Source organism: Rhinopithecus bieti, unplaced genomic scaffold (assembly GCF_001698545.2).
Source record: "Rhinopithecus bieti isolate Rb0 unplaced genomic scaffold, ASM169854v2 scaffold_35305, whole genome shotgun sequence".
Classification (NCBI taxonomy): Eukaryota; Metazoa; Chordata; class Mammalia; order Primates; family Cercopithecidae; genus Rhinopithecus; species Rhinopithecus bieti.
The window spans coordinates 53,823-77,799 of NW_016814878.1; the positions used below are offsets into that span (position 1 = coordinate 53,823).

General features: G+C 36.2%; 2 protein-coding genes across 2 annotated transcripts; one reads left to right on the forward strand and one right to left on the reverse strand.

The window, feature by feature from the left end:
* Positions 1–7,773: 7,773 nt before the first annotated feature.
* Positions 7,774–9,008, reverse strand: LOC108515576 (eukaryotic translation initiation factor 3 subunit F-like). Its single transcript, XM_017852595.1, has one exon. It carries the CDS (start codon positions 9,002–9,004, stop codon positions 8,249–8,251), a length of 756 nt encoding a protein of 251 aa, XP_017708084.1. The 5' UTR covers positions 9,005–9,008; the 3' UTR covers positions 7,774–8,248.
* Positions 9,009–12,212: 3,204 nt separating this feature from the next.
* Positions 12,213–23,627, forward strand: GIMD1 (GIMAP family P-loop NTPase domain containing 1). Its single transcript, XM_017852589.1, has 3 exons — positions 12,213–12,289; positions 13,565–13,959; positions 22,440–23,627. Exons 1-3 carry the CDS (start codon positions 12,223–12,225, stop codon positions 22,698–22,700), a joined length of 723 nt encoding a protein of 240 aa, XP_017708078.1. The 5' UTR covers positions 12,213–12,222; the 3' UTR covers positions 22,701–23,627.
* The last annotated feature ends 350 nt before the right edge of the window (positions 23,628–23,977 follow it).

Consider the following 23,977-nt stretch of genomic DNA (forward strand, 5'->3'; position numbering starts at 1 on the left):
GCTGAAGTTGCTTATCAGCTTAAGGAGATTTGAGCTGAGATGATGGGGTTTTCTAAATATACAATCATATCATATGCAAACAGGGACAATTTGACTTCCTCTTTTCCTAATTGAATACCCTTTATTTCTTTCTCTTGCCCAATCGTCCTGGCCAGAACTTCCGACACTATGTTGAATAGCAGTGGTGAGAGAGGGCATTCCTGTCTTGTGCCAGTTTTCAAAGGGAATGCTTCCAGTTTTTGCCCATTCAATATGATATTGGCTGTAGGTTTGTCATAAATAACTCTTATTATTTTGAGGTACATTCCATCAATACCGAATTTATTGAGAATTTTGCACGAAGGGCTGTTGAATTTTGTCAAGGTCTTTTCTGCATGTATTGAGATAATCATGTGGTTTTTGTCTTTGGTTCTGTTTATATGCCGGATTACATTTTTTGATTGCATGTGTTGAAACAGCCTTGCATCCCAGGGACGAAGCCTACTTGATCATGGTGGGTAAGCTTTTTGATAGGCTGCTGGATTCAATTTTCCAGCATTTTATTGAGGATTTTTGCATTGATGTTCATCCAGGATATTGGTCTAAAATTCTTTTTTTCTTGTTGTGTCTCTGCCAGGCTTTGGTATCAGGACGATGTTGGCCTCATAAAATGAGTTAGGGAGGATTCCACATTTTGCCAACATCCACTCTACTCCTGATATAAGCCAGGGACTAGTGGAAGGTTTAATCACTACTGCAGCCTGACTCTCTGCTATGTCTGACAGCTGATCTTTCAGACACAGTGTATCTTCATTTTCAACATGCAATATCCAGTTGTCCCAACACCATTTGTTGAAAAGACAATTCTTTCCCTTGTCTTATTGTCTTGGAAACCTGTAGAAAATCATTTTAACCTAAATATAAGAATTTATTTCTAGACTCTCAGTTCTATCACATATTTTTATATGTCTATCCTTATGCCATAAATATTTTTTGAGTCTTAAAAGACAAATGGATATTTGCCAGGCAGGAAAGTGTTCAGGTAAGGTGTGAGTGGGAGACAGAGGGCATTCTAGATGGAGACAGTGGCATGAGTAGAGATGTGAAGGGGGACATGATGACCACGTTGGAGAAGAACAAGAATTGGGGTGTAGCTAGAGCATTAACAGCTGTGACACACACACAGTAGGTGGTGGAGAGAGAGGGCAAAGTCTACAACTAAGGAGTTTGACTATTACTGTACAGAAACATGAGCTTGTGAAGACGTTTACACATGATTATATTTGACTCTGTAAAAGTCTCTCTAGCAGCAGTGTGAAGAATGAATTGGAGGACCATAAGGAAGGCAGAAAGGCCATTTCAGAAATTAACTCCTCATGTTCAAGCAAACAATCGAAAGAACATAAAGTAAGGCAGGAGCAATGGGGCCAGAGAAGAGGGATAGATGCGTGTGACAGATGTTTACAAGGAAAAATCAGTAACGATTTCTTCACCAGTTGGATGAATTATGTCTAGGGAAAGGGAATAATTATTCATGACTTCTACTGAAGAGGGATACTCACCTAGCTAGAGAAAACGGGATAAAGAATAGGTTTGAGCAAACACAATAATTTCAATTTGGGATACCTTGGATATTCCCAAGTACTTTCTGTGTGTCAAGCACTACAGAAAACTGTTTTACATACAGCATTTTATTTAATTTATATGCATTATGCCACTAGTCCTGCAACGTTTCATTGAATCTCTTTTACAGAAGAGGAAACTAAGTCTGAGGAAAGATACAGAATTTAACCATTTCATATTGGTAGTTTGCAGTAGTTTTAAAATATCTCTATATATTTAAAGTAACTATCATGATTGTATCTCATTACAGAAGGTTATTATAGGAGAAATACACTATGTGTAAACTCAAAACAGAAAAACTAACCCATTCTTTGTATTCCTGTCAGTTGGAGTTACTTTAATTCGTATCACTGTCAGTGAATAAACACACAAATAAATAGATTGGAATGGGATGCAGACTGAAAATCTGCCTTATTGAAAAGATGAATTTAAATCCAACTGATGTATATTAAACATCTGCTACAGTGAGACACTTTACAGAACATACTTATATAAATTACTTGTCTTAGCTCTTAAAACAACCATCTAAAGTATGTCATTTCTTGTTTCATAAAAAAGTAACCTACACTAGGATAACTTCTTGATTTTTAACCCAGTTCTTTCTACTTATTTTGTTTCTAAATATTATACCTTTGCATAGAGGTACACATTCAACAATCACTTGTTTGAGTGAGTATGACTTTTCTTATAGGTGATAATAAATAAAAGAAACAGCAATTGGGTCTTTTCATTTTATAACAATGATCTTGAACCATGATGTATCCAAATTCTGACACTTTGGGTAATTCCTGCATTATAAAACACACGTGAGATTTAAAGAAATACACCAATAAATCCTGAAAATTTTTGATTACATTATAATTATTGTATGAAACCTTTGAATTCTGAAAAGCAAGTAATGTACCCAACACGCAGTAGTCATTTAATAACGTTTTAAATTTACTAATTAATTGTCTTTGGGCCTGACTTAAATAAGCTATAGATCTTCTTTAATATCTACAGAGCTGGCATAAATTTTAATAAATACGTTTTTATAATGTTTTACTTTTGTAAATCAAGTTGTTTTAAAAAACAGTTTGTTTGCTTGCTTGTTTTGAGACGGAGTCTCGCCCTGTTGCCTCGGTTGGAGTGCAATGGCGCCATCTTGGCTCACTGCAACCCCCGCCACCCAGGTGCAAACGATCCTCCTGCCTCAGCTTCCCCAGTAGTGGGGATTACAGGCCCCTGCCACCACGCCCAGTTAATTTTTGTATTTTTAGGAAAGACAGCATTTCACCATGTTGGCCAGGCTGGTCTCAAACTCCTGACCTTGTGATCCGCCCACCTCGGCCTCCCAAAGTGCTGATTACAGGTGTGAGCTACTGCACCCCGCCACAAAATAACCTTTATCTTAAATAATAGTGACATTCATTTCATTTATCTTTAATGCACATAAGGAACAAGCAAAGGAGAAAATGCATACTTTTATGTATACTATTATACTATATTGTAAATATATATTATGTAAAGATATCTCTTATTGTCACATGAGGTTGTGATGTCATCTGTGTATTTATTTAGCATGACATCTCTAAATGTTATTCTTTATCCTATTTTTATATTGTAAATTTGTGCATACCACAGAATTTAGAAATTGATAGCTGGCTTAGCCCTTAAAATATTGGCCAAGCGTGGTGGATCACACCTGTAATCCCAGCACTTTGGGAAGCTGAGGTGGGTTGATTGCCTGAGGTCAGAAGTTCAAGATCAGTCTGGCCAACATAGTGCAATTCCATCTCTACTAAAAATACAAAATAAATTAACCTGGCATGGTGACATTTGCCTGTAATCCCAGCTACTGGGGAGGCTGAGGCAGGAAAATTGCTTGAATCAGGGAGGTGAAGGTTGCAGTGGGCCGAGATCATGCCACTGCACTCCAGCCTGGACAACAAAGTGAGACTCCATCTCAATATATATATATATATATCTCCCAAGACTGAAAATAAAATTAATATCATACAAAGGTGATATCATACAAAGGACCAACTTGGGCCATAAAGCTATTTTGCCACTTATGAATACAATCGATTTCTTGCCATTTCCTTTGCCAAGTTAAACTTACTATTGGGCTAAGTACAAATGATTTTTATTCCATTTTGTAATATCCTATATACCTTCCCAAATTGGCCAGAAGACAAAATTCAACTGTTCTACCACATCTGAGCTTATAACAATATGTTTCAGATGATTGTCTCCAAATACTATGGGGCCTACAGTTTGTTTTTTAGCCCAGCAATTTTATAGCAATATTGTAAAGCAATGACTTCAATTTTATATAATCATGCTTGGCACAGATAGTGGCTCTTATCCAGACCTCTTTTAGGAATTATGTAAATATCATATGTCTGTTTTTCATAATTTACCACCACAGTGTTAGATTACTGACCTCATCCTTAATAGACCACACAACGTACCGACCTTAGCATTTGTCTTTTTTGTGCTTAGCTCATGTGATGAGCACCTGACAACCATCCTTAAAACTTACCACCCACTCTCTCCTGCTCTGCCTTTTAAATCATGCTTGTTAATTTCTTTGGAGGCTTGGCTGAGAAGCAGGATGTGATGTACTGTATGGAGCCATGATCACAGAGGTACAATACCACGTCAGTGTAGGATTTTAATGATGTAGTTATTCCTAATAGTTTGGAGGTGTGACCAGAATTAAGTAGAACATAAGCAAAAGACTTTTGGAATGCAAATAACATTTTGTCCTTCCATGTATCTCTATTTTATAGTATAATGAATAAACATATGGTATCCAGATTGAAGTGGATCTGGGTTAGAATCCTATTCCTAACCCAGAGCTGTGAGCTGTGTAACTTGGGGAGGATCTTTATCCTGAGCCTCAGTTTCCTCATCTGGAAAACGATTATAATTGTGTCTACAACACAAACTTGTTATAAGGATTACACCAAAAAAATTACATAAAGCATTTAGCATATGCCTGCCTCAAAAGGCAATCAGCCGGGTGCAGTGGTTCATGCCTGTAATCCCGCACTTTGGGAGGCTGAGGTGGGAGGATCGCCTGAGGTCAGGAGTTCGAGATCAGCCCGGCCAACATAGCAAAATCCTGTCTCTACTAAAAATACAAAAACTAGCCGTACATGGTGCCCCATGCCTGTAATCCCAGCTGCTTGGGAGGCTGAGTCACGAAAATCACTTGAACCCAGAAGGCAAATGTTACAGTGAGTGGAGATCATGCAGCTGAACTCCAGACTAGGCAACAGAGTGAGACTCCATCTCAAAAAAAGAATAAGTAATTGCTCCATGAAGTATAGTTGTTATTATTATTAATACTATTATTGCTATTATTGTCTAGTTTTTTTTTTTTTTTTTTTTTTTTTTTTTTTTTTTTTTGAAGTCTATGTGATGAATATAGCCCAAATCAGTAAGATTGGGCACAAAACAAAAGCAAAGTATGTTACTGCTAAACCTTAGCTTTGGGCAACTTTAGCTTTTCTTTTAGAAAATCCATCATTTCTTGATTTTGTGTTTTAGATGTTTGCCCAAAACATTTTGGAGAAAAAAGGGATAAAAATGAAGTACTCATTTACATACACAGTCCTGATAAATCGTATCTTCCATGTCCCCTTTTCTTTTTCCAGTGTAACTTCTCCCCCTCTCCACACCCTGGAACGTAACTCTGCTGTACTGGCCAAGTGCTACAGCTAAAACAGAACAGTATCTGGCTAAGCAGATGTGTGTCAACAACTAAACTCTGGAAAAAAAGATGTAACTCTAGTTCTGCCACTTAGCAACTGCAAGATCAACCACTCTGTGCCTCAGTGTCCTTTAAAATCGAGTTAGTAACGCTACTCAATTCAGAGAGCTGTGTGAGATGGTATATTAAAGAGTCCATAAGAGTGCAAGGCACATGGTCATGCAACATAAATCTTAGTTTTCTATTACAGTATTTACGGCGTGTACTATTCATACACAGCATTGCATTCACACATACATACAAACATAAAACTGACATTTTCTTTTCTGTGTCATGGTAATTACGTTATTTTCCTATGGTGTGTCCTTAGGTAATCTGCATTGCGTAGAAATTTACAAAATGTAACACCTATTTGATTCTTCTTTTCTCAGTATCTTAGTCACTCCCACTATACATTGTTATGAATTTGGAAACCTTGAGTTCATGTTTTAGGTCACAAAAATACACTTAAGGCTCTGCTGTTGTTGTTTTACTGTTTCAGGCTAACTAAAGACTGCTAAGTTGTAAAGCTTTTCTTTATCCCTAGGAAACAGTCAAGATCTGAATTTTATACTAGTATCTATATCAACTGTGAACTGATACTCTTTGATAGGAGTCTGATAAAATTGTCATGTTGTCCTAATTGATGTATTTTCCATATCTTCATTTATGGTTACAGTTCATCACTGTGTGAGCAACACACACACACACAACTTCTCTATCTAACCTAAATATGGGATGGGAAGATAGCAAGGAAGTTAGAGGATTTTCGGACCTTTCTACAGTGAATTGACAGTTTCTTTCATTGGGTCCAATGTTTCCGACATTTTGGTATCAGCAATTCCAGTGATAGTATCTAGGAAGTTAGCTCCATACCACAGATTTTGCTAGGAAAATAAAAGGTTATTTTCCTTGGAAAGAAAACTACATATCCTAAGAAGTTTACAGTTCTTTTAGTGTAGGACCTATTTTCCTTGACTTGAGATTGTCAATTCCTTTGCTAAAAAAAAAAAGAAAAAAAAAAAAAAAAAAGAAAGTATTTACCATAAAAGGAGATCTTTGTGGCATGACGTTTAAAGAAATAGGATGTGACGTCTGATATTCATGACCATTATTTCTAAATACCATGTGTATGGCATTAATGATACTTTGTATTGTGATAAGAAAAGTATCTATTGCTTCCTGGATATTACTAGAGTTTATAACACGTAAGTGTTTGTAATTGAATCATGTGCATAAGATAAGTAAGTCTCTAAGAAGTTAAAGCCAGCCTATTGTCTGAGAGCTCAGAGACTGAGGAGTTAATAGCTTTATTAAAGATTATGAGACCCTCTGCCTCTGTGTATTTGGTTAAAAATATATATTTATACATATGGGTTGAATATATGTTATTTCTTAGGTAAGAAAAATAAAACAAAATCTTTGACATATGAAATTAATTTATACGAACATATTTTTACGATATTCTGTATTATACTATGTCATCTTATTTCTCTCAAGTGAGTAAAAATGGTCTTTTACAAAAAAGAATCTAAACCAGGGTAATGGAATTTAGCAGAAGTGTTTCAAAAATAAGGTTTGGGAGATTTGAGATCATTTGACAAATTTTTTGAGAATCTGAATTAAGCACACTTGTGTTGAAATTTTTTCTTCAACATGTTATTTTCCTTTAGTAAGTATAGTATTAGAAATATATTGATTGAGGTTTTAGTCATTTCTTCAATAATCACATATATTTGTATGATTAATCGCTAATTATAATTGTGATAATGCGAGTATACGTATGATTCTCAGTTTTCAACTTAATTGCTTCAGAGTTGGTGAACAAATTTTGGTTATTATAAATCACATTCTTATATCTTCAAGACACCAAATTATACATCTAGCTTATGCTCATGGATATTCTTTTCAAACTATAAAAGTGCAAAATTAAATTGTGACACACACACACAGAGAGAAAAAAATATTTATTAAGTATAGAAAGCCAAACCTAATATATTAGCCACCTAAGAACAAGAAAGGAAATCTAATACCAGAAATGAAGATGATTACACATTTTTTAAATCATAGATATGAGCAAGGCAGATATGTGTTTATTATAGTATAAATCATCAAAATCGACACGAAAAATGTCAAATTACTATGGCAGAAATTGTTAAAGTTGTTTGAGGATCAATTCCAGAAAGTTGTTCAGCTTAAGCTGTCTTCATGGAAGATTTTTCAAATCTTCCAGGGATTTATAATTGCCAAAGGATCTAAATTATTGCAGAGCACCACAAAGGAAGAAACTTTTTCTAATTCATTTTAAAAGGTTGACATATTTCTGATCTGAAAACCTGACACATAGGATAAAAAGAAAAAGCTGTCAATCCATCTCATTATTAGTAGCATTGCTAAAATTATAAATAGATCTTAGAAAAAAAATTTTTTTTTTCACAAAAGGTAGGCTATGTTTATTAGAGTCACACACAGTTGACTGTCTCAGTGTGACTCAAGACCACAAAAAACCCATTTCTCCTTCACTTCTGAGTCCTGGGTTTAAGACCTATACCAGCAGGCGTACTGCTTGGGGTCCATTCACAGGTTTACAAGTTTTTCATTGAGGGCAATCTGTGACTGTGTGAGGTTGGCCAGGTAGGTCACCATCAGCAGGTCATTGATGTTGCTGTTGAGCATGGTCTCGAAGTCATCGGGAACTATTTTGGGTACTTGGTTAACCAGGCTCATCAGGAAGCGGCCCACAGTATTGTCAGCTGACACCTTTCCAGACAGTACATCCTCTGCATATTGCAACACTGTGCTCAGGGCATCCTGGATGCGAGCTGATGCCCCTCCTACTTGCTGCAAGTCACTTGAGAGTCCAATCACTCTGTTGGGGCTAAAGCAGGTCTTCATGATCAGGTCAACTCAGATGCGTTCAGTGTCATAGTATGCGTATTTCACTGTCAGAGGTGTGAACATCACTCCCATGGTCCTCCCAGGGACACCCATTAAAGTACTGACATAGGCTTTGATGCTCATGCGGCCGTTCTGGAGACTTGTGTCCACAGTGAGATGGATGGGGTTGGGGGCCTCTCGGCTGTAGTACTCATGGATTAGCACAGAGTGCTCTGTGATATCATGGCCTGTAGCGTACCAGCCCAGGATGAGCTCATTTGGAGAAACCTTTTTATGCAGTTCATACATGTTCTTAGCAAATTCCATGTCAACAGCCACTTCATCTTCTGACTCATTGTGTGGCACTGAAAAGCAATTGGTGACCTCCACTGAGTGCTTGTCGACAGTTCCCAACAGGGTCCCGATAACTCGGGCAGCACCCTCATTGCGTCTCTCGTAGCTGTCCACAATGGAGGCCAAAATGACTGGGTGTAGCCTGACCACGCGGCCGCCGGGGAAGGGCCCTGGGAGAGCAGGACCAGGCAGAGCGGGCGCTGGGGTCTGCGCTGGAGCTTGCGCCGAGGCCGGGGTCTGGCCAGGAGCGGCAGTTGTAGCTGCTGCTGCCGCAGGGTCTGAGGATGCGGCTGGAGCCGCAGCGGGAACCGGAGCCGCAGCGGGTGCTGGCGTTGGCGTTGGGACTGAGAGTGAGGCTGATGCTGGTGCCGCCACCGGGGCTGCGGCTGGCGTGGCCGGAGGAGCACTTGCTGATAACACCGGTGTGGCCATCTTGTCTAGATCTTAGAAAATTAAATACAGTACTCTCTCAAAAGAATATTGTATCCTGATTAAGTAATTGCCAACAATTGCTTTTGCCTCCACACAGTTCACAAGCTAAACCTACTCCCATTATTAATGCCTCTCATCAAAATTGTGTGATTCCTCTCAGCAGTGATTGTTAAAGAAGAGGAGTAAGTAGGGGAGTATATGGGTAGATTGCAAAAGGAAATGTACCTGTTGTGTCAATCCCCCAAGAGAGACACTGTCTCATGGTCCCCAGGAAATTAAAAGTGGTTCTATTTTCTTCCATGTTCTTTCTGTATTTTTTAATGCTTTTTAAAATGTATATATTTATAATCTGAAAAATTATATGCCGGACTACTCAGAAGAAAAAAAAACAATCAAGCAAACAAGAACAACAAAACTAAACAAAAACATCATAAACATTCCAGCATAGGGATGTGACTGGTAGTCTCACTAAAGACCAGCCAACCAAGCTTAGACTGAAGATTTATATTCCCATAAATATTTCTGTCCAGACATGGCCATTCTTCATTGGTTCAAGAACCTTCAAACTGCATTCAAATTAAGACCGTCTGTCCACCAAATTTGAACTGCTTACCAGTGTCCTAAAACATCCAACAGTAAGATCTGATGCCTTACTCTAAAACTAGCTCAGACTGAGTTAATCAAGTCAGCACCAACCACCACTAGCTTACCAGTGTTCCTCTCAACTTGGTGCAGTGTTATCCAAGGTTAAAGGTTAAAGCCATTTGATCATCCTAAACACAAAATCTGTGTGGTCAATACTCTTAAAGTCTTCTTTATTAAGAAAAGAAATATCATCAGAGCCAACGATTAACCATTCAAGCCAATGAAAATAGGAACTTGTCTAAAACTGGGAAAGTACATTTTAATCAAATTGCTATATCAAGAGCTACTTGCAATAAAACTCATTTGAGTAGAGACACAATTTTCCTGAGTATAAAAACATGTAAATTATAAATTATATATATACTTGTATATACTAAACATGAGTAAATAAATATATATGTGAATATATATGTATGCCCATATGTTTGTATGTGTGTGTACATATATAAAATTTGAAATACAATAGTTGCTTGTCAGCTAGAGTCACCCTTACCCCAAAATATCTCATTTCATTGATTGTGGAGAGTCTAAATGTCCTCCTAATGATTTCTGCAAGTTCTTTATTAAGAAAAGAAATATCATCAGAGCAAAGGATTAACCAGTCCTTCTAGCTTTAACTTTCTGCCTCTTCTAAATTACTTTAATTCAGATGTCATCCTACAATCTCCAATTTTTGTGGTGCCTGTCCTGCACTGACACAGAAGTATAACTTAGACTTTTCCATTAATTTTCATCAAAATAAAATAAAATAAAAGCAAAACCAAAACAAAACAAAATAAAAGCCACCTTCATGTAAGAAAACTGTAAATGTGCCTGACTCTAAAATAGTTCCTTAGCCCTTTACATTTACAAAACTGAGAGATCTAACCTTCTGTCCTACTATAATGTCATAGTTCTTTATTCTGTCCTTCCCCGTTCCCTTCTTCCCTCCCTGCATCTCTCTCTCACTTCCTCATTTTATGTCTCTCACTCCCTCTCTCCTTTTATACCTTGATCTTCTCTACTCTTTTCTTGACTTTTCCCCTTCATCTCAGCAGATTGGCTATTACAATAATTTCTGTGAGTTTAGCTCATGTTCTCAGGATCCTGTTTTCTACCTCAAGTAGCTAAATTAAACAATTTTCTCAGACCATATCCTTCCTAAGAGAAATTCGGTAGTCAACTGTTAAAATATAATACATTTTTTTATCCCTACTACATTATATTTAGCCAAGTCTGTGAAAATGTAATTTTTCAAATTGTTCTTTCATCTTGATTAAAAAATCAAGCTTTCAACATCATGTAATAATAAATTATTCTGCTATAAGAACTCTAAATTGACTCAAATCTAAAACCTGCTTTAGACTTATGAAAAATTATCAAAAAAATTTTCAGTTTTATTGGAACTTATAATCATGCTCATGAATTCTGAACTTTATTTTTTAAACAGTTAGCTGTTGCATTCAGCAAATGATTTAAACCGTAACTTTGAAGGCGTGGCGGGGGGGTTGTTGAAAAACTAAGAGCTCATGCTTGCTGTGTTCTGTAAGGAACATAGCAAAGAAAGTTTGGCTTTGTTCTTCTTCAAAAAATCCCCCACACAATTAATATGTGTTTATGTAGATGGTTGAAGAATGTCCGTTTACAGTTTAAGGAAGAAAATTAAAATAAATTCTGGCTCAAAATCACTTCTTAGGAAACAGGCTGCTACTGCCACCTGGGGGAGATTCTTTCTGCTTCATTCAAGAAATCCAATATGCTTATCAGATGAAGGAAGCCAGTTCATGCTTTCCTTGTCATAGCCACACAGCAAGAAGACTTTTTAACTCTCTGCCCATGAAGTCATAAGACATTCCAGATGTCTCCAAGTTTATTTCACCCAGAAATACATATTTCATCGACTTTTTGAGAAATACAAGAGAAGATGAATCAGACTATAGCCATACTACTTAAAGCAACAAGAAAGTATTTTGAATTAATATGGGTAATATACTAAGAAGTAGAAAAAATAAAATTTGAGATTTCAATAAGAAAATAAAACCCAAGTTGTTAAGAAAAAAATGTATTTGACTTCAAGTTATAGTTAATTGTACTCCTTTCCTTAAATATACTCTCATTAATTGATATGAAAGCTGCATGTGCCAATATAATCATCCCAGTGGTTTCATAAATTAGGATAAAATGATACATTTTATTATACAAATATAGCAAAAAGAATTATCTTAAAAAATTTGAACAGTATTATGAACTAAATACTGATGTGAAGTCATGATCTAGTTGTAGATCATGAAAAAATTGTAATCATTGCTATAGAATGTCTAATTTCTGTTTAATACCCATCTTGCATTTCTTTATGCTATAAATAAGTAGTTACCTATAAGAAATGCACTCAATAAAAAAATACTAAAAATAGAATGTTTCAGTACCTGTTAAAATTACAAGTCTGTCAGGTGTCATAAAAAGGTCAGTGCTGATTAGGGGAAGACAACTAATCATTTATTAAGAGGCTGTCTGGTAATAGATTAACTAAATGAAATACACACGGTGTCAGTCCCAGAGTGGTACAGTAACGCTATCAGAAGGTGAAAGTTCATATGAAAGAACAGCTGTGCCAGGGCGAGAGACGTCTTTGTGGAGAAAGCATTTTCAAGACTGGAAAAGGTAAGTAAAATATAGCAAATGGATTGGGATTGCATAATTAATTTTCTAAAAACATTACACCGCTGATTTAGGAGTAAAAAGAAATTGACTGCATCTCACTGCAGTTGACACCACTGAATGAGCTGGGAGAGCTAGCGTGAACTGGGGGAACCTACAAAATGAGTGTCTTTTTATGGAGGTATGAAGCTCCTTCAAGGTGTTCATATTAGGGTGTGGGTATAATGGAGTGAGGGGCATTAAAGGACAAGAAGGACCTGCAGTACTTAAAACTGTGTAGTAAAGTTACAAGATATAAGCAAAAATAATAAATGTGCAATATTAAAATGTCTTTATTTCTGAATCAGCAGCCTGATCAGTTTTAGCAATTGGCAAGTAACTCTGCTTATAAATCTAGTGAAAATGATCAATGGCCTTAAAATGCTATAGGGGGCTTATGCTGTGTACAAAGGATCGGCCACTGTACAGGTATTATAGGTGGAATAGAGTCTCCCAAGATTCTCCTTCCTTCTGAGCTGCCCAATGTGTTAGGCTTGACTTTCTTCGTTAAAGAGCCAACACTAACACTAAAGAACCATAGAGATGATTTATTAATTACTTTATAACAGAATTACAAGGAGTTTTTATTTTCACCATTGTTCCCTGGTTGTAAAAAAAATTTAGTAAACAGAAGTCATCTTTAACATTATTTATATTTCACAGGAAAGAAGCATTCAGGAAATCAGGAAGGATGATTTTTTGCAGATACCACTTGTGTATTCAGGCAGTGGGTCGGGAAGCGGGAAGATGGGTGATGTTGTTAAAAATGCAAGAAGGGTTGTTTCTTCCACTGTTCTATTCTTACTTTTCCAATAGTGAATAACCTTTAAATACTACTGCTAGCTTTGCCCCTGGGCTCAGGAACTTCAACACCTTTTCCTAAACCAACTCACCTATCACACTGATGAGTTAACATATTTCTCCTAAACATGGTTTATATGATCTTCACGTAATTTGGGATTTTTTTCCTCATTTTCTGCAATTACTGTTTCCTAAATCCTTCCTTATCTGTATTTGACTTCTCTCCCTTCTCATTGTAAACTACTGATATTATTTCCACATTCCTTTCTGTCACTGGGGCATCTCCGCTTTAGTGGAGCAGTCCTCCTCCATGCTTTAGTCACTACGAATGAAGGGAAAACAAATCCTACTTGGAGTGCAACCAGGCCAGGTAGGAAACCTTACATTGGGGGAATGCAGAAGCCTCATTATGCATGCTATACCTTTGTTTTCCAACAGCCATGACAGACCCCAACAAGGTAATCATCAACTTGGCCCTCTTTGGCATGACTCAGAGTGGGAAAAGTTCTGCTGGAAACATTCTGCTGGGAAGCACAGACTTTCACAGCAGCTTTGCTCCCTGTTCTGTGACCACATGCTGTAGCCTGGGCCGCAGTTGTCACCTCCATAGCTTCATGCGTCGACGGGGGCGAGAGGTAACCCTGCAAGTCCAGGTGTTGGACACTCCAGGTTATCCACACAGCAGGCTGAGCAAGAAGCATGTGAAACAGGAAGTCAAAGAGGCTCTGGCACATCACTTCGGACAAGAGGGTCTCCACCTTGCACTCCTGGTTCAGAGAGCAGATGTACCTTTCTGTGGGCAGGAAGTAACTGACTCAGTCCAGATGATCCAGGTAATACTAAGATGCAATTGCACTAATGCCATTATTACCTCTTGGAGGGCATTATCCTAATAGTAAAGAACCATGAACTGGTAAAAATAATAATTTAAACAACTAAGTGTTGATCACCTAGGAATAGTAAAAATTATTTGATTTTCCCAAGTCATTTTAATGACCTCCTTCAGAGGAACCCAATCAGTCATTTTACAACTGGTTCATAGAAAAAAAAAAAAAATGAGATATTAAATTTCAGAGGTTAACCAAGCCTCAAACCCCTAGAACAAAAAACCCAAATAAGTTTGCAAAATGTTGTCCCTGGACTGTCTGCATCAGAATCAACTGGGTTCTTTGTTAAAGAAGATTGATCCAAAACGTACTGAAATAGACTCCCAGGAGTGGAGCCTGCATATCTGCATTTTCATAACTTTCCATGTATTTCTCAAAAACAGTCAGGTCTTAGAACCACTGAACTTAAACACTGACTTGCATCCATTCAGCATCAAAGGGACAATCTCTTATAGTTGACCAAGAAATGGGTGCTCATTCACTGACTTGGTCATTGAACACTCTATTGAGCATCTGAACAGTGCGTAATGACTGGTAAATGAGACACGAGCCCTTCCTTCAGAAAGTTTACAGTCTAGAAGAGGAAAATCAGATAAACAAACCAGGAAAAGATAATGCATTAAGTGCCAAAGCAGTATAGTGAATGAGGGGGTGCTTCATAAGACTTAAGTCATAGTGAGCATTCAAGAGAGAGTTATGCATTCTGTATAGGAAAACAATTCGGAGTTTCAGATTCTTTGCTTGCCTTATCAGCTGTAGCATAAGTGACTGCTCCATTCTAGCCATAAGAAGATCACAGGGACCTCAGGTTGAGCATAAATAACACATGCCACCTTTCCCTGGTGGTCTATTCCTGTTTGTTTGTTTGTTCAGTCATTATAGGTCACTAAGCCAGTCTCCAGGAGAGGAGCTGGATAAGAGGCCTGTGCATGACCACAGCTAGGAGATGGAGGGAGTTGGAAGTTTGTGTGTGTGTGTGTTTGTGTGTGTGTACGTGTGTGCGTGTGTATGATGTGTGGACTATTATTATTAATAGTCCTGTGTAGACTATTACTTACAATTCTTGGAAACTGTTCATTGAGCTGCTCTATTCAATCTATAGATTTCTTCGTCTGAGTCAATCTAAATATAGCTGCTGGACTTCACTAGTATTACTCAGGAACTTCAATGAGTCACTGAGCTCAGAGACACCAGGTCTACTAGAAGCTCCACAGTTAAACTTTATACAGAATGGCGAACAGATCTTTTCTGTTCAAGTAGAACTTGTAAAAAATGCTACTCTTCTTTTGGTTCAGTTTCAGCTTATACTGACATAGTCCCTATTACAGCCCAGAAAGATAGTTACTTTGTTTTAATGAAGATTTTTTTCCCTTCAACTAGAAAAGATACTTCTACATGACAGATAAACACATTGTTTTTTGGTAACTGTGTATGTTTCTAAAACTGAAAAAAAAATGCCATATGTACAATCACAAGAAACTAGTGGAAAAATCAGGGTGACAAGAGTACTAAAAAAAAGTCCTCATCATGCAACTCCTGGAAAACCAGGGATCTGCTATACAAAAGTAAAGAAGAATAGAAGATGATTGCAATTAAGAAACAATATGGGATCTAAGAAAGCCCAAAACCTCCTCCAAATTGTGAAAGCCTGTATTTCAAACAATGTTTCTGGTAGAAATCAAGTGGTGGGAAGCCTGCATCCATGACATCAGTATAATCTTTAGACAGTTCTTAAAAATTCATTTAAACCTATTATTAAGTAAACATTTAGCTGAGGCTATAAATGGATATAATTCAGTAAATTCAGTAAACACATAAACAACTCTTTTTCAAAAGCTACCCTGACTCTCTCCATATGTCTCAATATTTTTCCCTACCATGAACCTATGCTGAGCCCAAAAGGTTCTTGTAAATGATATACATTTTGAAAATAGGTTTTACTAGTTTTAGGATCTAGGACAATAATGTCATCTGTGAGGCTTTTTTATACATGTGAACTCAATTCCTACATGTCTTTGGTCTTTTAAAACAATGTTTGGCATAGAGTCTTCTCTTACAGCTGCCTTCCAAATCAGTGTGCAATTCAGGAATTGAAGGCAGCGAGGAGATGAGCTACGGCAAAGCGCAGATCCCAAATATTTCTTTCTGGAATAAATAACTTCTGTCTCTCAAGAAAATCAGCAGCCAAGGTTTAATAATCTTGAGTGGCCTATGATCCCTGGGAGCACTGCAGACCTATTCCTGGGTTCTGCTACAGTCTTTAATTGATGGTCACTTAAGCACAGGCTGGCTGTTTATGATCTTCCTGAAGGTGCCTCAGATGCTGGTGGCAGCCATCTGTATGTGCTCACAGATTGGAAGCAGTTGCAGAATGTCTGAATATTCAACAGGACCAGCAGCTGTTAGGAAGGAGCAAGAAGCTGTTAGGTCCTCAGGTTTCAGGCACACTATGGATTTCTTTTTCTTCCTGGCTGATGCAAAATGAAGAATGGAGTGCCTGCCTTCTTTCTTTTACCCCTTTGCAGGGGCACTGACTAGTTCTGTGGAAAGAGTCTACCAAGCCAGAGTCAGAGAAGTAGCTTCTTCTTTCCTGTGCCTCTCTGCTGTCTCTTTAAATATCTTCCCCAATTTGTACTTTAATATTTCGCAGAGGAGTTATATGCTGCCGGCTGTGACGATGGTAACATTTTCCCCAAATGATCCCTTTTTCTTTATTTTTGTTAGGCCTTTATTAATTTACAGTAAAATGATGGCGATATCAGTGAGTCATGTCTCCAAAATCGAGAAATAGAAGGAAGAATTTATTCGAATGTTATCTGGAATCTCATTTGAATGTTTACAAACCCACAAATAATGAATCAGAGAAGATATAATATAGTCACCTCAAGGAAAGAGCTAGCATACAGCCAAGCTGCACTAGGAATTGAGCCTAGGTATTGCCTACGGTCCATTTTCCCCCCACTATTATGGTATTATGTATTATTACTGTGTACAAGCAAGTTTCAAGCATGTACTTTTATTTCATAATCGACAACCGAACTGTTGATGTTGCAGATGAATGTATTTACAAAAAGCTCAGAAAAGCCAATTCAGAGCCTGAAAATACTAAATTAAGATTATGGGTTTAGTTGTTAGAATTGAGTTAAAGAACAGGCCTAATTACTTTATAGGTGTATGACTATAAATGTTACTAAAACATTCTTGGTTTCAGTTCCTTACTTGTAATATGGAGATAATTTTATGTATGTTAAAGAGTTCTGAGCATTATATTTAATAAATACATCATGCTCAGCATTGCGCCTGCTTACAGAAGGTCACAGAAAATGGTAAAGTATTACTAGTATTGTTTTTATTGTTATGATCACTACCGAGATTGTGAATGAGCACTCATTCAAACGAACTACTAGATACAGGCAAGATAGCATAGAGATTAAGAGATGGGTTCTAAAGTATTCAAGTCTTAGCTACTTATTTGCTTTGTGATCTTGGGCAAGTAACTTCTCTAAACTTCATTGGTAAGCTGAGAAAGACAGTAGTGTGTACTTCATTGGGTTACTTGTGGGATTAATACCCTATTAACAGTAAATGATACAGCTTAGGCACAGACACGTGGCAAGTGCACAGCAAATAGCTCTGGCCATTATTACTTTATTGTTAGTATTTGTCTTATCCTAAAATTAGGAAATGGTGTTTTTTAGGTCTATCCTGGTAGACTTCAGAAGAAAATACAGTAAAATCAAGTTCACATGGTCCTGATTTATAACCATAAGAAGTAACTTTTTTATTAATTTAGAAAAAAATCTGGAAAAATCCTCACTGGCTTAGTATGGTTAACCTGAAAAGCCCCAATTTAGTGGAAAAGACAGGGGACCTTGGTTCCAGGTCCAAGCCTGCCAGTCATCAGCCCTATGACTTTGGCCAAGTCATTTGACACCACAAGTCCTCAATACCCTCATCTGTAAGAGGCAGTTTATACAGATGATCTCTGAGGGTGAATATTCTCTGGATCTGACCTAACGAGAAATTATCATTCAGCTTTGGCTCTCTGAAAAGGAACATGTAATATTTTAAGTGGGGTGAGAGTAAGGGAATAGCATAAAGTATTTTAAAAAATGGTCCTTATTGTCTTCCTGTTCCATGATAATTTTTTTCTCAGTTGATGTCATAGTTGGCTTTTCTTTTTTTTTTTTTTTTTTTTTTTTTTTTTTTTTTAGTTTCCCCTAAAAGTCCAGATACTATGATTTCATCAACCACAAACAAATGGGGCAGGGCTGGTGAGGTCCTGGGAAAATGAATGTAGTTCCTGGATAACAAAGTTTATATCCTAACCAGTTGTCCCAAAAGGACTAAATGGACTCATACCCATTAGCGCTCGGAAAGCAAACAATTCATGATTGATTGTAAAATTTTCATCTAGCTTAGTACTATATTTAAATTATTAACACCAGATAACTTACATTAACTTATCTTGCTTTTGGATTTTTACGTGAGGTATCAATCAACTGTAATTATTCTTTCTCTGGGTCCATAGAGAACATGTTTGGCCACTAACACGAAGACTATTCAGCAAGCAACACCACTTTCAAATACTCAACTATTTGCTGGACAAAATTGACTTAAAGATTTTAAGCTAAATCAACCACTCTCTTCTGTTTTTGGCAGTAATTCAAAAGTGTAATTTCTCTCACAGTTTAAGATATGAGCATCCTTTCTTAAATAATTATAAATATGTAAAAACTTCCCAGTGACTGAACACATGAACTTTAAAGTGGCATGGAGCTTACAAATCTATTTTCCTTAGGTGTAAAAGTGTGGTTTAAATTATGGGAAATGTCTGGTGGAGATCAAAAGGGAACATGTTAATGTTACAATACAGAAAAACACGAACAAAAGAAATACTATGAAAGTTAAACCATTTACTTCATTAAGTACTAATCTAGAAAGAAAATAATTCTGTGTTGTGATATAAAACTCAAGAAAGGACTGTTTATGCAAAATAGTTTATTTAATGTGCACTTTTATTGTAGCAATACTATATTTCAAAACTATTTAAGGAGGCAAATACCTCATCCATTAAGTTACTGGGGCTCAAAAATATTTAATAACAAGTCCACACATCAGCCAATATATATCTAAGGGTAAGTTTAGGATGGCTCTCAAGGAGTTAAGAGCAGTAGCTATTTAATAATTTGCATGAAAACATTTTGATATTTGACAATCAGTGTTACCATATTCATGGTGTACTTGGTGAATATCAGGTCTGGCTCTAAATTTGATAAACTTTCAGAGATAAGAGTGATTGAAGATCAATAGCTGTACTTGTTTAGAAATAAAATCTTAATGCTGTACAATCTCAATCATGCTTGATTACATTAATTACCTTGTTAATTCCTATGTATTTTTTAAGAATCTGGTCACTGCATCATCACATGCAAGGCACTTTGATCTTTCCTTTTTACTCCTACTTCCCACCTCCACCACAAAATGGGCAAAATGCTCACCTTTATAGTGCTAACATAATTTCTATCACATTTGCAATTGAAACAAATTCAAAGTATTTCTTTCCTGTCTCCCTTTCTAAGTTAATTTAGCACACAAAAATCTCCACTAAATGTAAACCGAATATGTCTGTCTTGTTCCACACCCGTCCCTACCACGTAGAACATGCCTAGAACAAAGTAGACCCTCAATAAATATTTGCAAAAGGAATAAATCATCTAAAGTGCTTTATGAAATTCAAATTCCAGGATCTAGCCCTAATGGTTCTAATGCATTTTTAGAAAGCCTCACAGGTGATTCTGATGCAAATGATTCAAGGATCACTGTATTCCCAGAGCCCAGATCTAATATACTTAGTACTGTATTAATTTTTTTAGTCACTTGCGTTAGTTTGCTAGGGCTGCTGTAACAAAGTACCACAATTACTGTCTTTCAGTTCTGGAGGCTAGAAGGCTGAAATTAAGGTGTTGTCAGGGTTGGCTCCTTCTGAGGGCTGTGAGAGATCTGTTCCAGGCTTCTTTCTTTGGCTTGTAGATGGCTATCTTCATATACGAATGGCACTCTCCCGGGACTTGCGTCTTTGCCCAAGTTTCCCTTTTTTATAAGGACACCAATCATACTAGACAGGGACTCACCCTAATGACCTTAGCTTAATAAATTATATTTGCAATGATGCTATTTCCAAATAAGATCACATTCGGAAGAACTAAGGATCAGAATTTCAACACATGAGTTTGGGGGAGGATGCAATTCAACCCATAACATCACTGTTCATTTACTTTGCAACTCTGTGACTCCTCTTCCAGCAGAGATCTATTACAACATACTGAATATACAACAAACTCTAAAGAGGTCTGCTAATGTTGCTATGTTACCATTAGGCAAAATGGGATGTTGACATTATATGAATAATAATTTTTTAAAAAATTATTTTTTAATGTTTAGAATATTTCTATTACAATAATTATTCCCTAACATACGGATCGTGAAACTTTAAGCAGGGTATTTTAGGAGGAATAAAATATGCAGCTATTCTATGGTGGGTATATGTAGACAAATTTTGAACAGATATGATGAAAAATTTTGTGCCTATTCCTTGAAAGAGTCCCTCTGAAGAGAAAATAGAAAGTCCAGACTACAGGCAAATTTGTGGTGATAAACTGCAAAAGAAAAAAAACAAAAAGAAGAAGTTTTACAAAGATTAATTATACTTCAAAACCAAACCCTGAAAAGAAATAAATAGAACCCTAAGCCTTCTATTTGAGATGATAATGAGGGTCTAAATTCCAAATTAATTTAACAGATGTTTACTGAGAATTTACAATGTGCTGAAAGCTTTGATTGATATGGAAAGATATGAATCTTGCCTTCAAAGAGTTTACTATGAAGTTGTAAAAACTGATGTATAAATAAATGACTCTGATAAAAGCCAGACTGTATCAGTTGTAATTGGTAACCATGATTGTGATGTTTCTAATTTTAAATGTTTTGTCCCATAGTTCTCATGAGTATTTTCATGTTAGATTTACATATCCAGATTCCTTCCTTCCTTACTCCCTATTGCCTGCCTTCTTCCCTTCCTTCCTTCCTTTCTCCTCTCTTCCGTTTCTGTTTTCTTTCTTATTTCGTTCTTTTTTTCTTTCTTTTCAATTTTTCAATATTATAAATTCTAATCCTGTATTTTTTATGTACATTGAAAATGATTTCCCAGACTGTCTTTCAATATTTTCAATAAATTTTAAAACCAGGATTTGTGTTAATACATATAACTCAAAGTCTATAAGTCAGTTTACCAACATCATAATGGAGATAATAATAGTATCTCCCACAAAGAATTGCATTAAGCTTCAAATGAGATAAAGCATGTAAAGTGGTTAGCGTAATATCTGGCACTAAATGTTAGTTTTTCTCCCTTCTTTCTTTCTTCTGATTATTAGAAGTCTTGGTGTTTCTTATTATGTTTATTCTTAGGCATTTTGTATTTTTCTTGTTATAAACTGGTAGTAGTTTTGGAAATATTTTGGTAATAGTATTGTTCGGAATGGAGGGAATGTTATTTTGTTGTCACGTTGTGATTTCATATAACTTTGGAAATATCCGAAAAAGTTCAAGGGTTATTTCTAGATGCCTTTCATATTACATGAACAATTTGCCACATGCTGTTACTTCTGCTTTATATCAGCTTATATTCACGAATCAAACAAGAATTTATTACATAACCAACTTCCACATATTACTAAAACAAAGAAACGTCACTCTTCAGTGTTTTTCAACCACGTTAGAGGAAGTCATCAGATAAACTGTGTTCCATTCTAAACATGTGAATTCAGGAAGATGAGAATCACAGTAATAATATTTTGTGGTTCTTCCAAATCACCAAATGTATTTTTATCTTAGCTTTTCCATTACATGTCACCTGATTAATCAATAGATTCTTAACAGATTATATAATTTCATATCTTTAGTAGATGCTTGTAATGATAATAACATATTTCTACAAAAAGTAAAAGATAAAACAATTCCCTTGACCAAGGTCCTCTGACTTAAATTCAGTGGCTTTAATGGAGTCAGGTAGTCAGACAAGTATAAATGGAACCAGATAGTCAGACAAGTATAAATGACTACTGAATGTTGAAAAATCTATGCAGCAATGCAGTTTTGAGATTGTGTATATATCAATTATCATAGCAAAATAAAAGAGAGAATTTAATTGTCTGTTTAATCCTGCCTTTTTCAGAAAGTCAAGCCCTTTCCCTCTATTTGCTTACAATACTTGACCCTGTCTTCATTTCCTACTTTGTATATCAGCTTTCAGAAACATAGTAATATGCATCTGCTGGCTATCTATATTGGACCATAATAAATCCTTTGCTCATGTTTGAGGAATATAGTTCAAGTTCAATAGCTATTTAACTTCTCTCTTTCAGGAACTTCTTGGGCATGCTTGGATGAATTACACAGCCATTCTTTTTACCCATGCGGAAAAAATAGAAGAGGCTGGGTTTACTGAAGATAAATATTTATATGAGGCCTCTGATACCCTGACAACGCTGCTAAATTCTATTCAGCACAAATATATTTTCCAGTATAAAAAAGGAAAATCACTCAACGAACAACGAACGAAAATCTTAGAAAGAATCATGGAATTTATAAAAAAGAATTGTTACCAAGTTCTTACCTTTAAATGAAATTTAGGTGAAAGGAAAGGAGCATTGGGTATCAGAGTCAGAAGCCTAGCTACAAAGAATGCCTTTATTGACATGAATGTGAACCATAAGTATTCTGATATGCTGCTGATGAGAGTGTACATTGGTATAACCACTTTGGAAGACTGGAAGTTAAAAAGAACATCAATTATTCAGGATTTCTAATGCAAATCCCATGACATAGCAATTACACTCCTGAGTATATATCCAACATAAATGTGTATATTTGTGTACTAGAAGACATGTATGTACAATAATGTTCATGGAACTACTATTCAAAAGCTAAACACACAGAGTATTCAAATGTCTATTAATAGTAGAATGGTTAGGTAAATTGTGGTACGTTCCCACAGTGGGATATTAGAATAAGAAAGCTCAACTCTATGTAACAATACCAATGAATTGCTCAAACACAATGTTGAAAAATAAGCCAGACATAAAAGAGTACATACTCCATGATTCCGTGTGCAGAAAGTTCAAAAACAGTAAAACAAATGTAATCTAAACTACTCTGATGGTAGAAGTGCTGGAAATCGGGAGAGTGGTTAACCCTAGGGAGGGGATTGTGAGTGAAAGGTTACACTTGGTGTGGCTTCTAAGATTCTGGTCATGTTCTTTTGTTCTCTTGATTTGGAGCCTGGTTTCACAGGATTTGTTCACTTTGTGAAAATGTAACAACAAACACTTGTGATTTATAAACTACTTGTATATGGCATATTTAAATAAAAGTTAAAATAATTAGTTATATCCATTAAAAGGAACTAGCTTGACTGCTTACTTGATGCCAGAAAAAAAAAAAAAATTGTTTAAACTTGTCAGAGTCTGTTTCCTTCTTTGGAATACCTACTCATAATTATTGTAATGATTAAACACCCTGGCACATGGTAGTTGCTTAAAATATGTTAATTTTCTTTTCCACTTCCTTGTAACCTGTGGTTTCTATTTCAGTTTGGAAACATTTGGTAAAAACTCAGAGAAAGCCCTTTTGCAAAAATGAGTATAACAATTGTGATAATTGACTACGAATAAAGCCTTGACTAAAGACCTTCTACCTTTGAAGGTTGGCCACTATGGTTTAGTGGAGAGCTTCAGGATGGTCCCAATGGTAGCAGTGAAAATTGAAGGAAAATAATTCTAATCAGTCATAAGAGTGAAGTCCACTAGCAAGTCAAAATCAGATCACTTTCATAAATATTTGTATACAAACTTCATAATTTTAAAATTCTTTCACAAAATAGTTTCCAAATTTCAAACAGTTT

Coding starts and splice junctions, on each gene's coding strand:
- GIMD1 (XM_017852589.1), top strand. CDS start 12,223: ATGAAAGAACAGCTGTGCCAGGGCGAGAGACGTCTTTGTGGAGAAAGC. Junction 12,290..13,564: donor CATTTTCAAGACTGGAAAAG/GTAAGTAAAATA, acceptor GTTTTCCAACAG/CCATGACAGACCCCAACAAG. Junction 13,960..22,439: donor ACTCAGTCCAGATGATCCAG/GTAATACTAAGA, acceptor TCTCTCTTTCAG/GAACTTCTTGGGCATGCTTG.
- LOC108515576 (XM_017852595.1), bottom strand. CDS start 9,004: ATGGCCACACCGGTGTTATCAGCAAGTGCTCCTCCGGCCACGCCAGCC.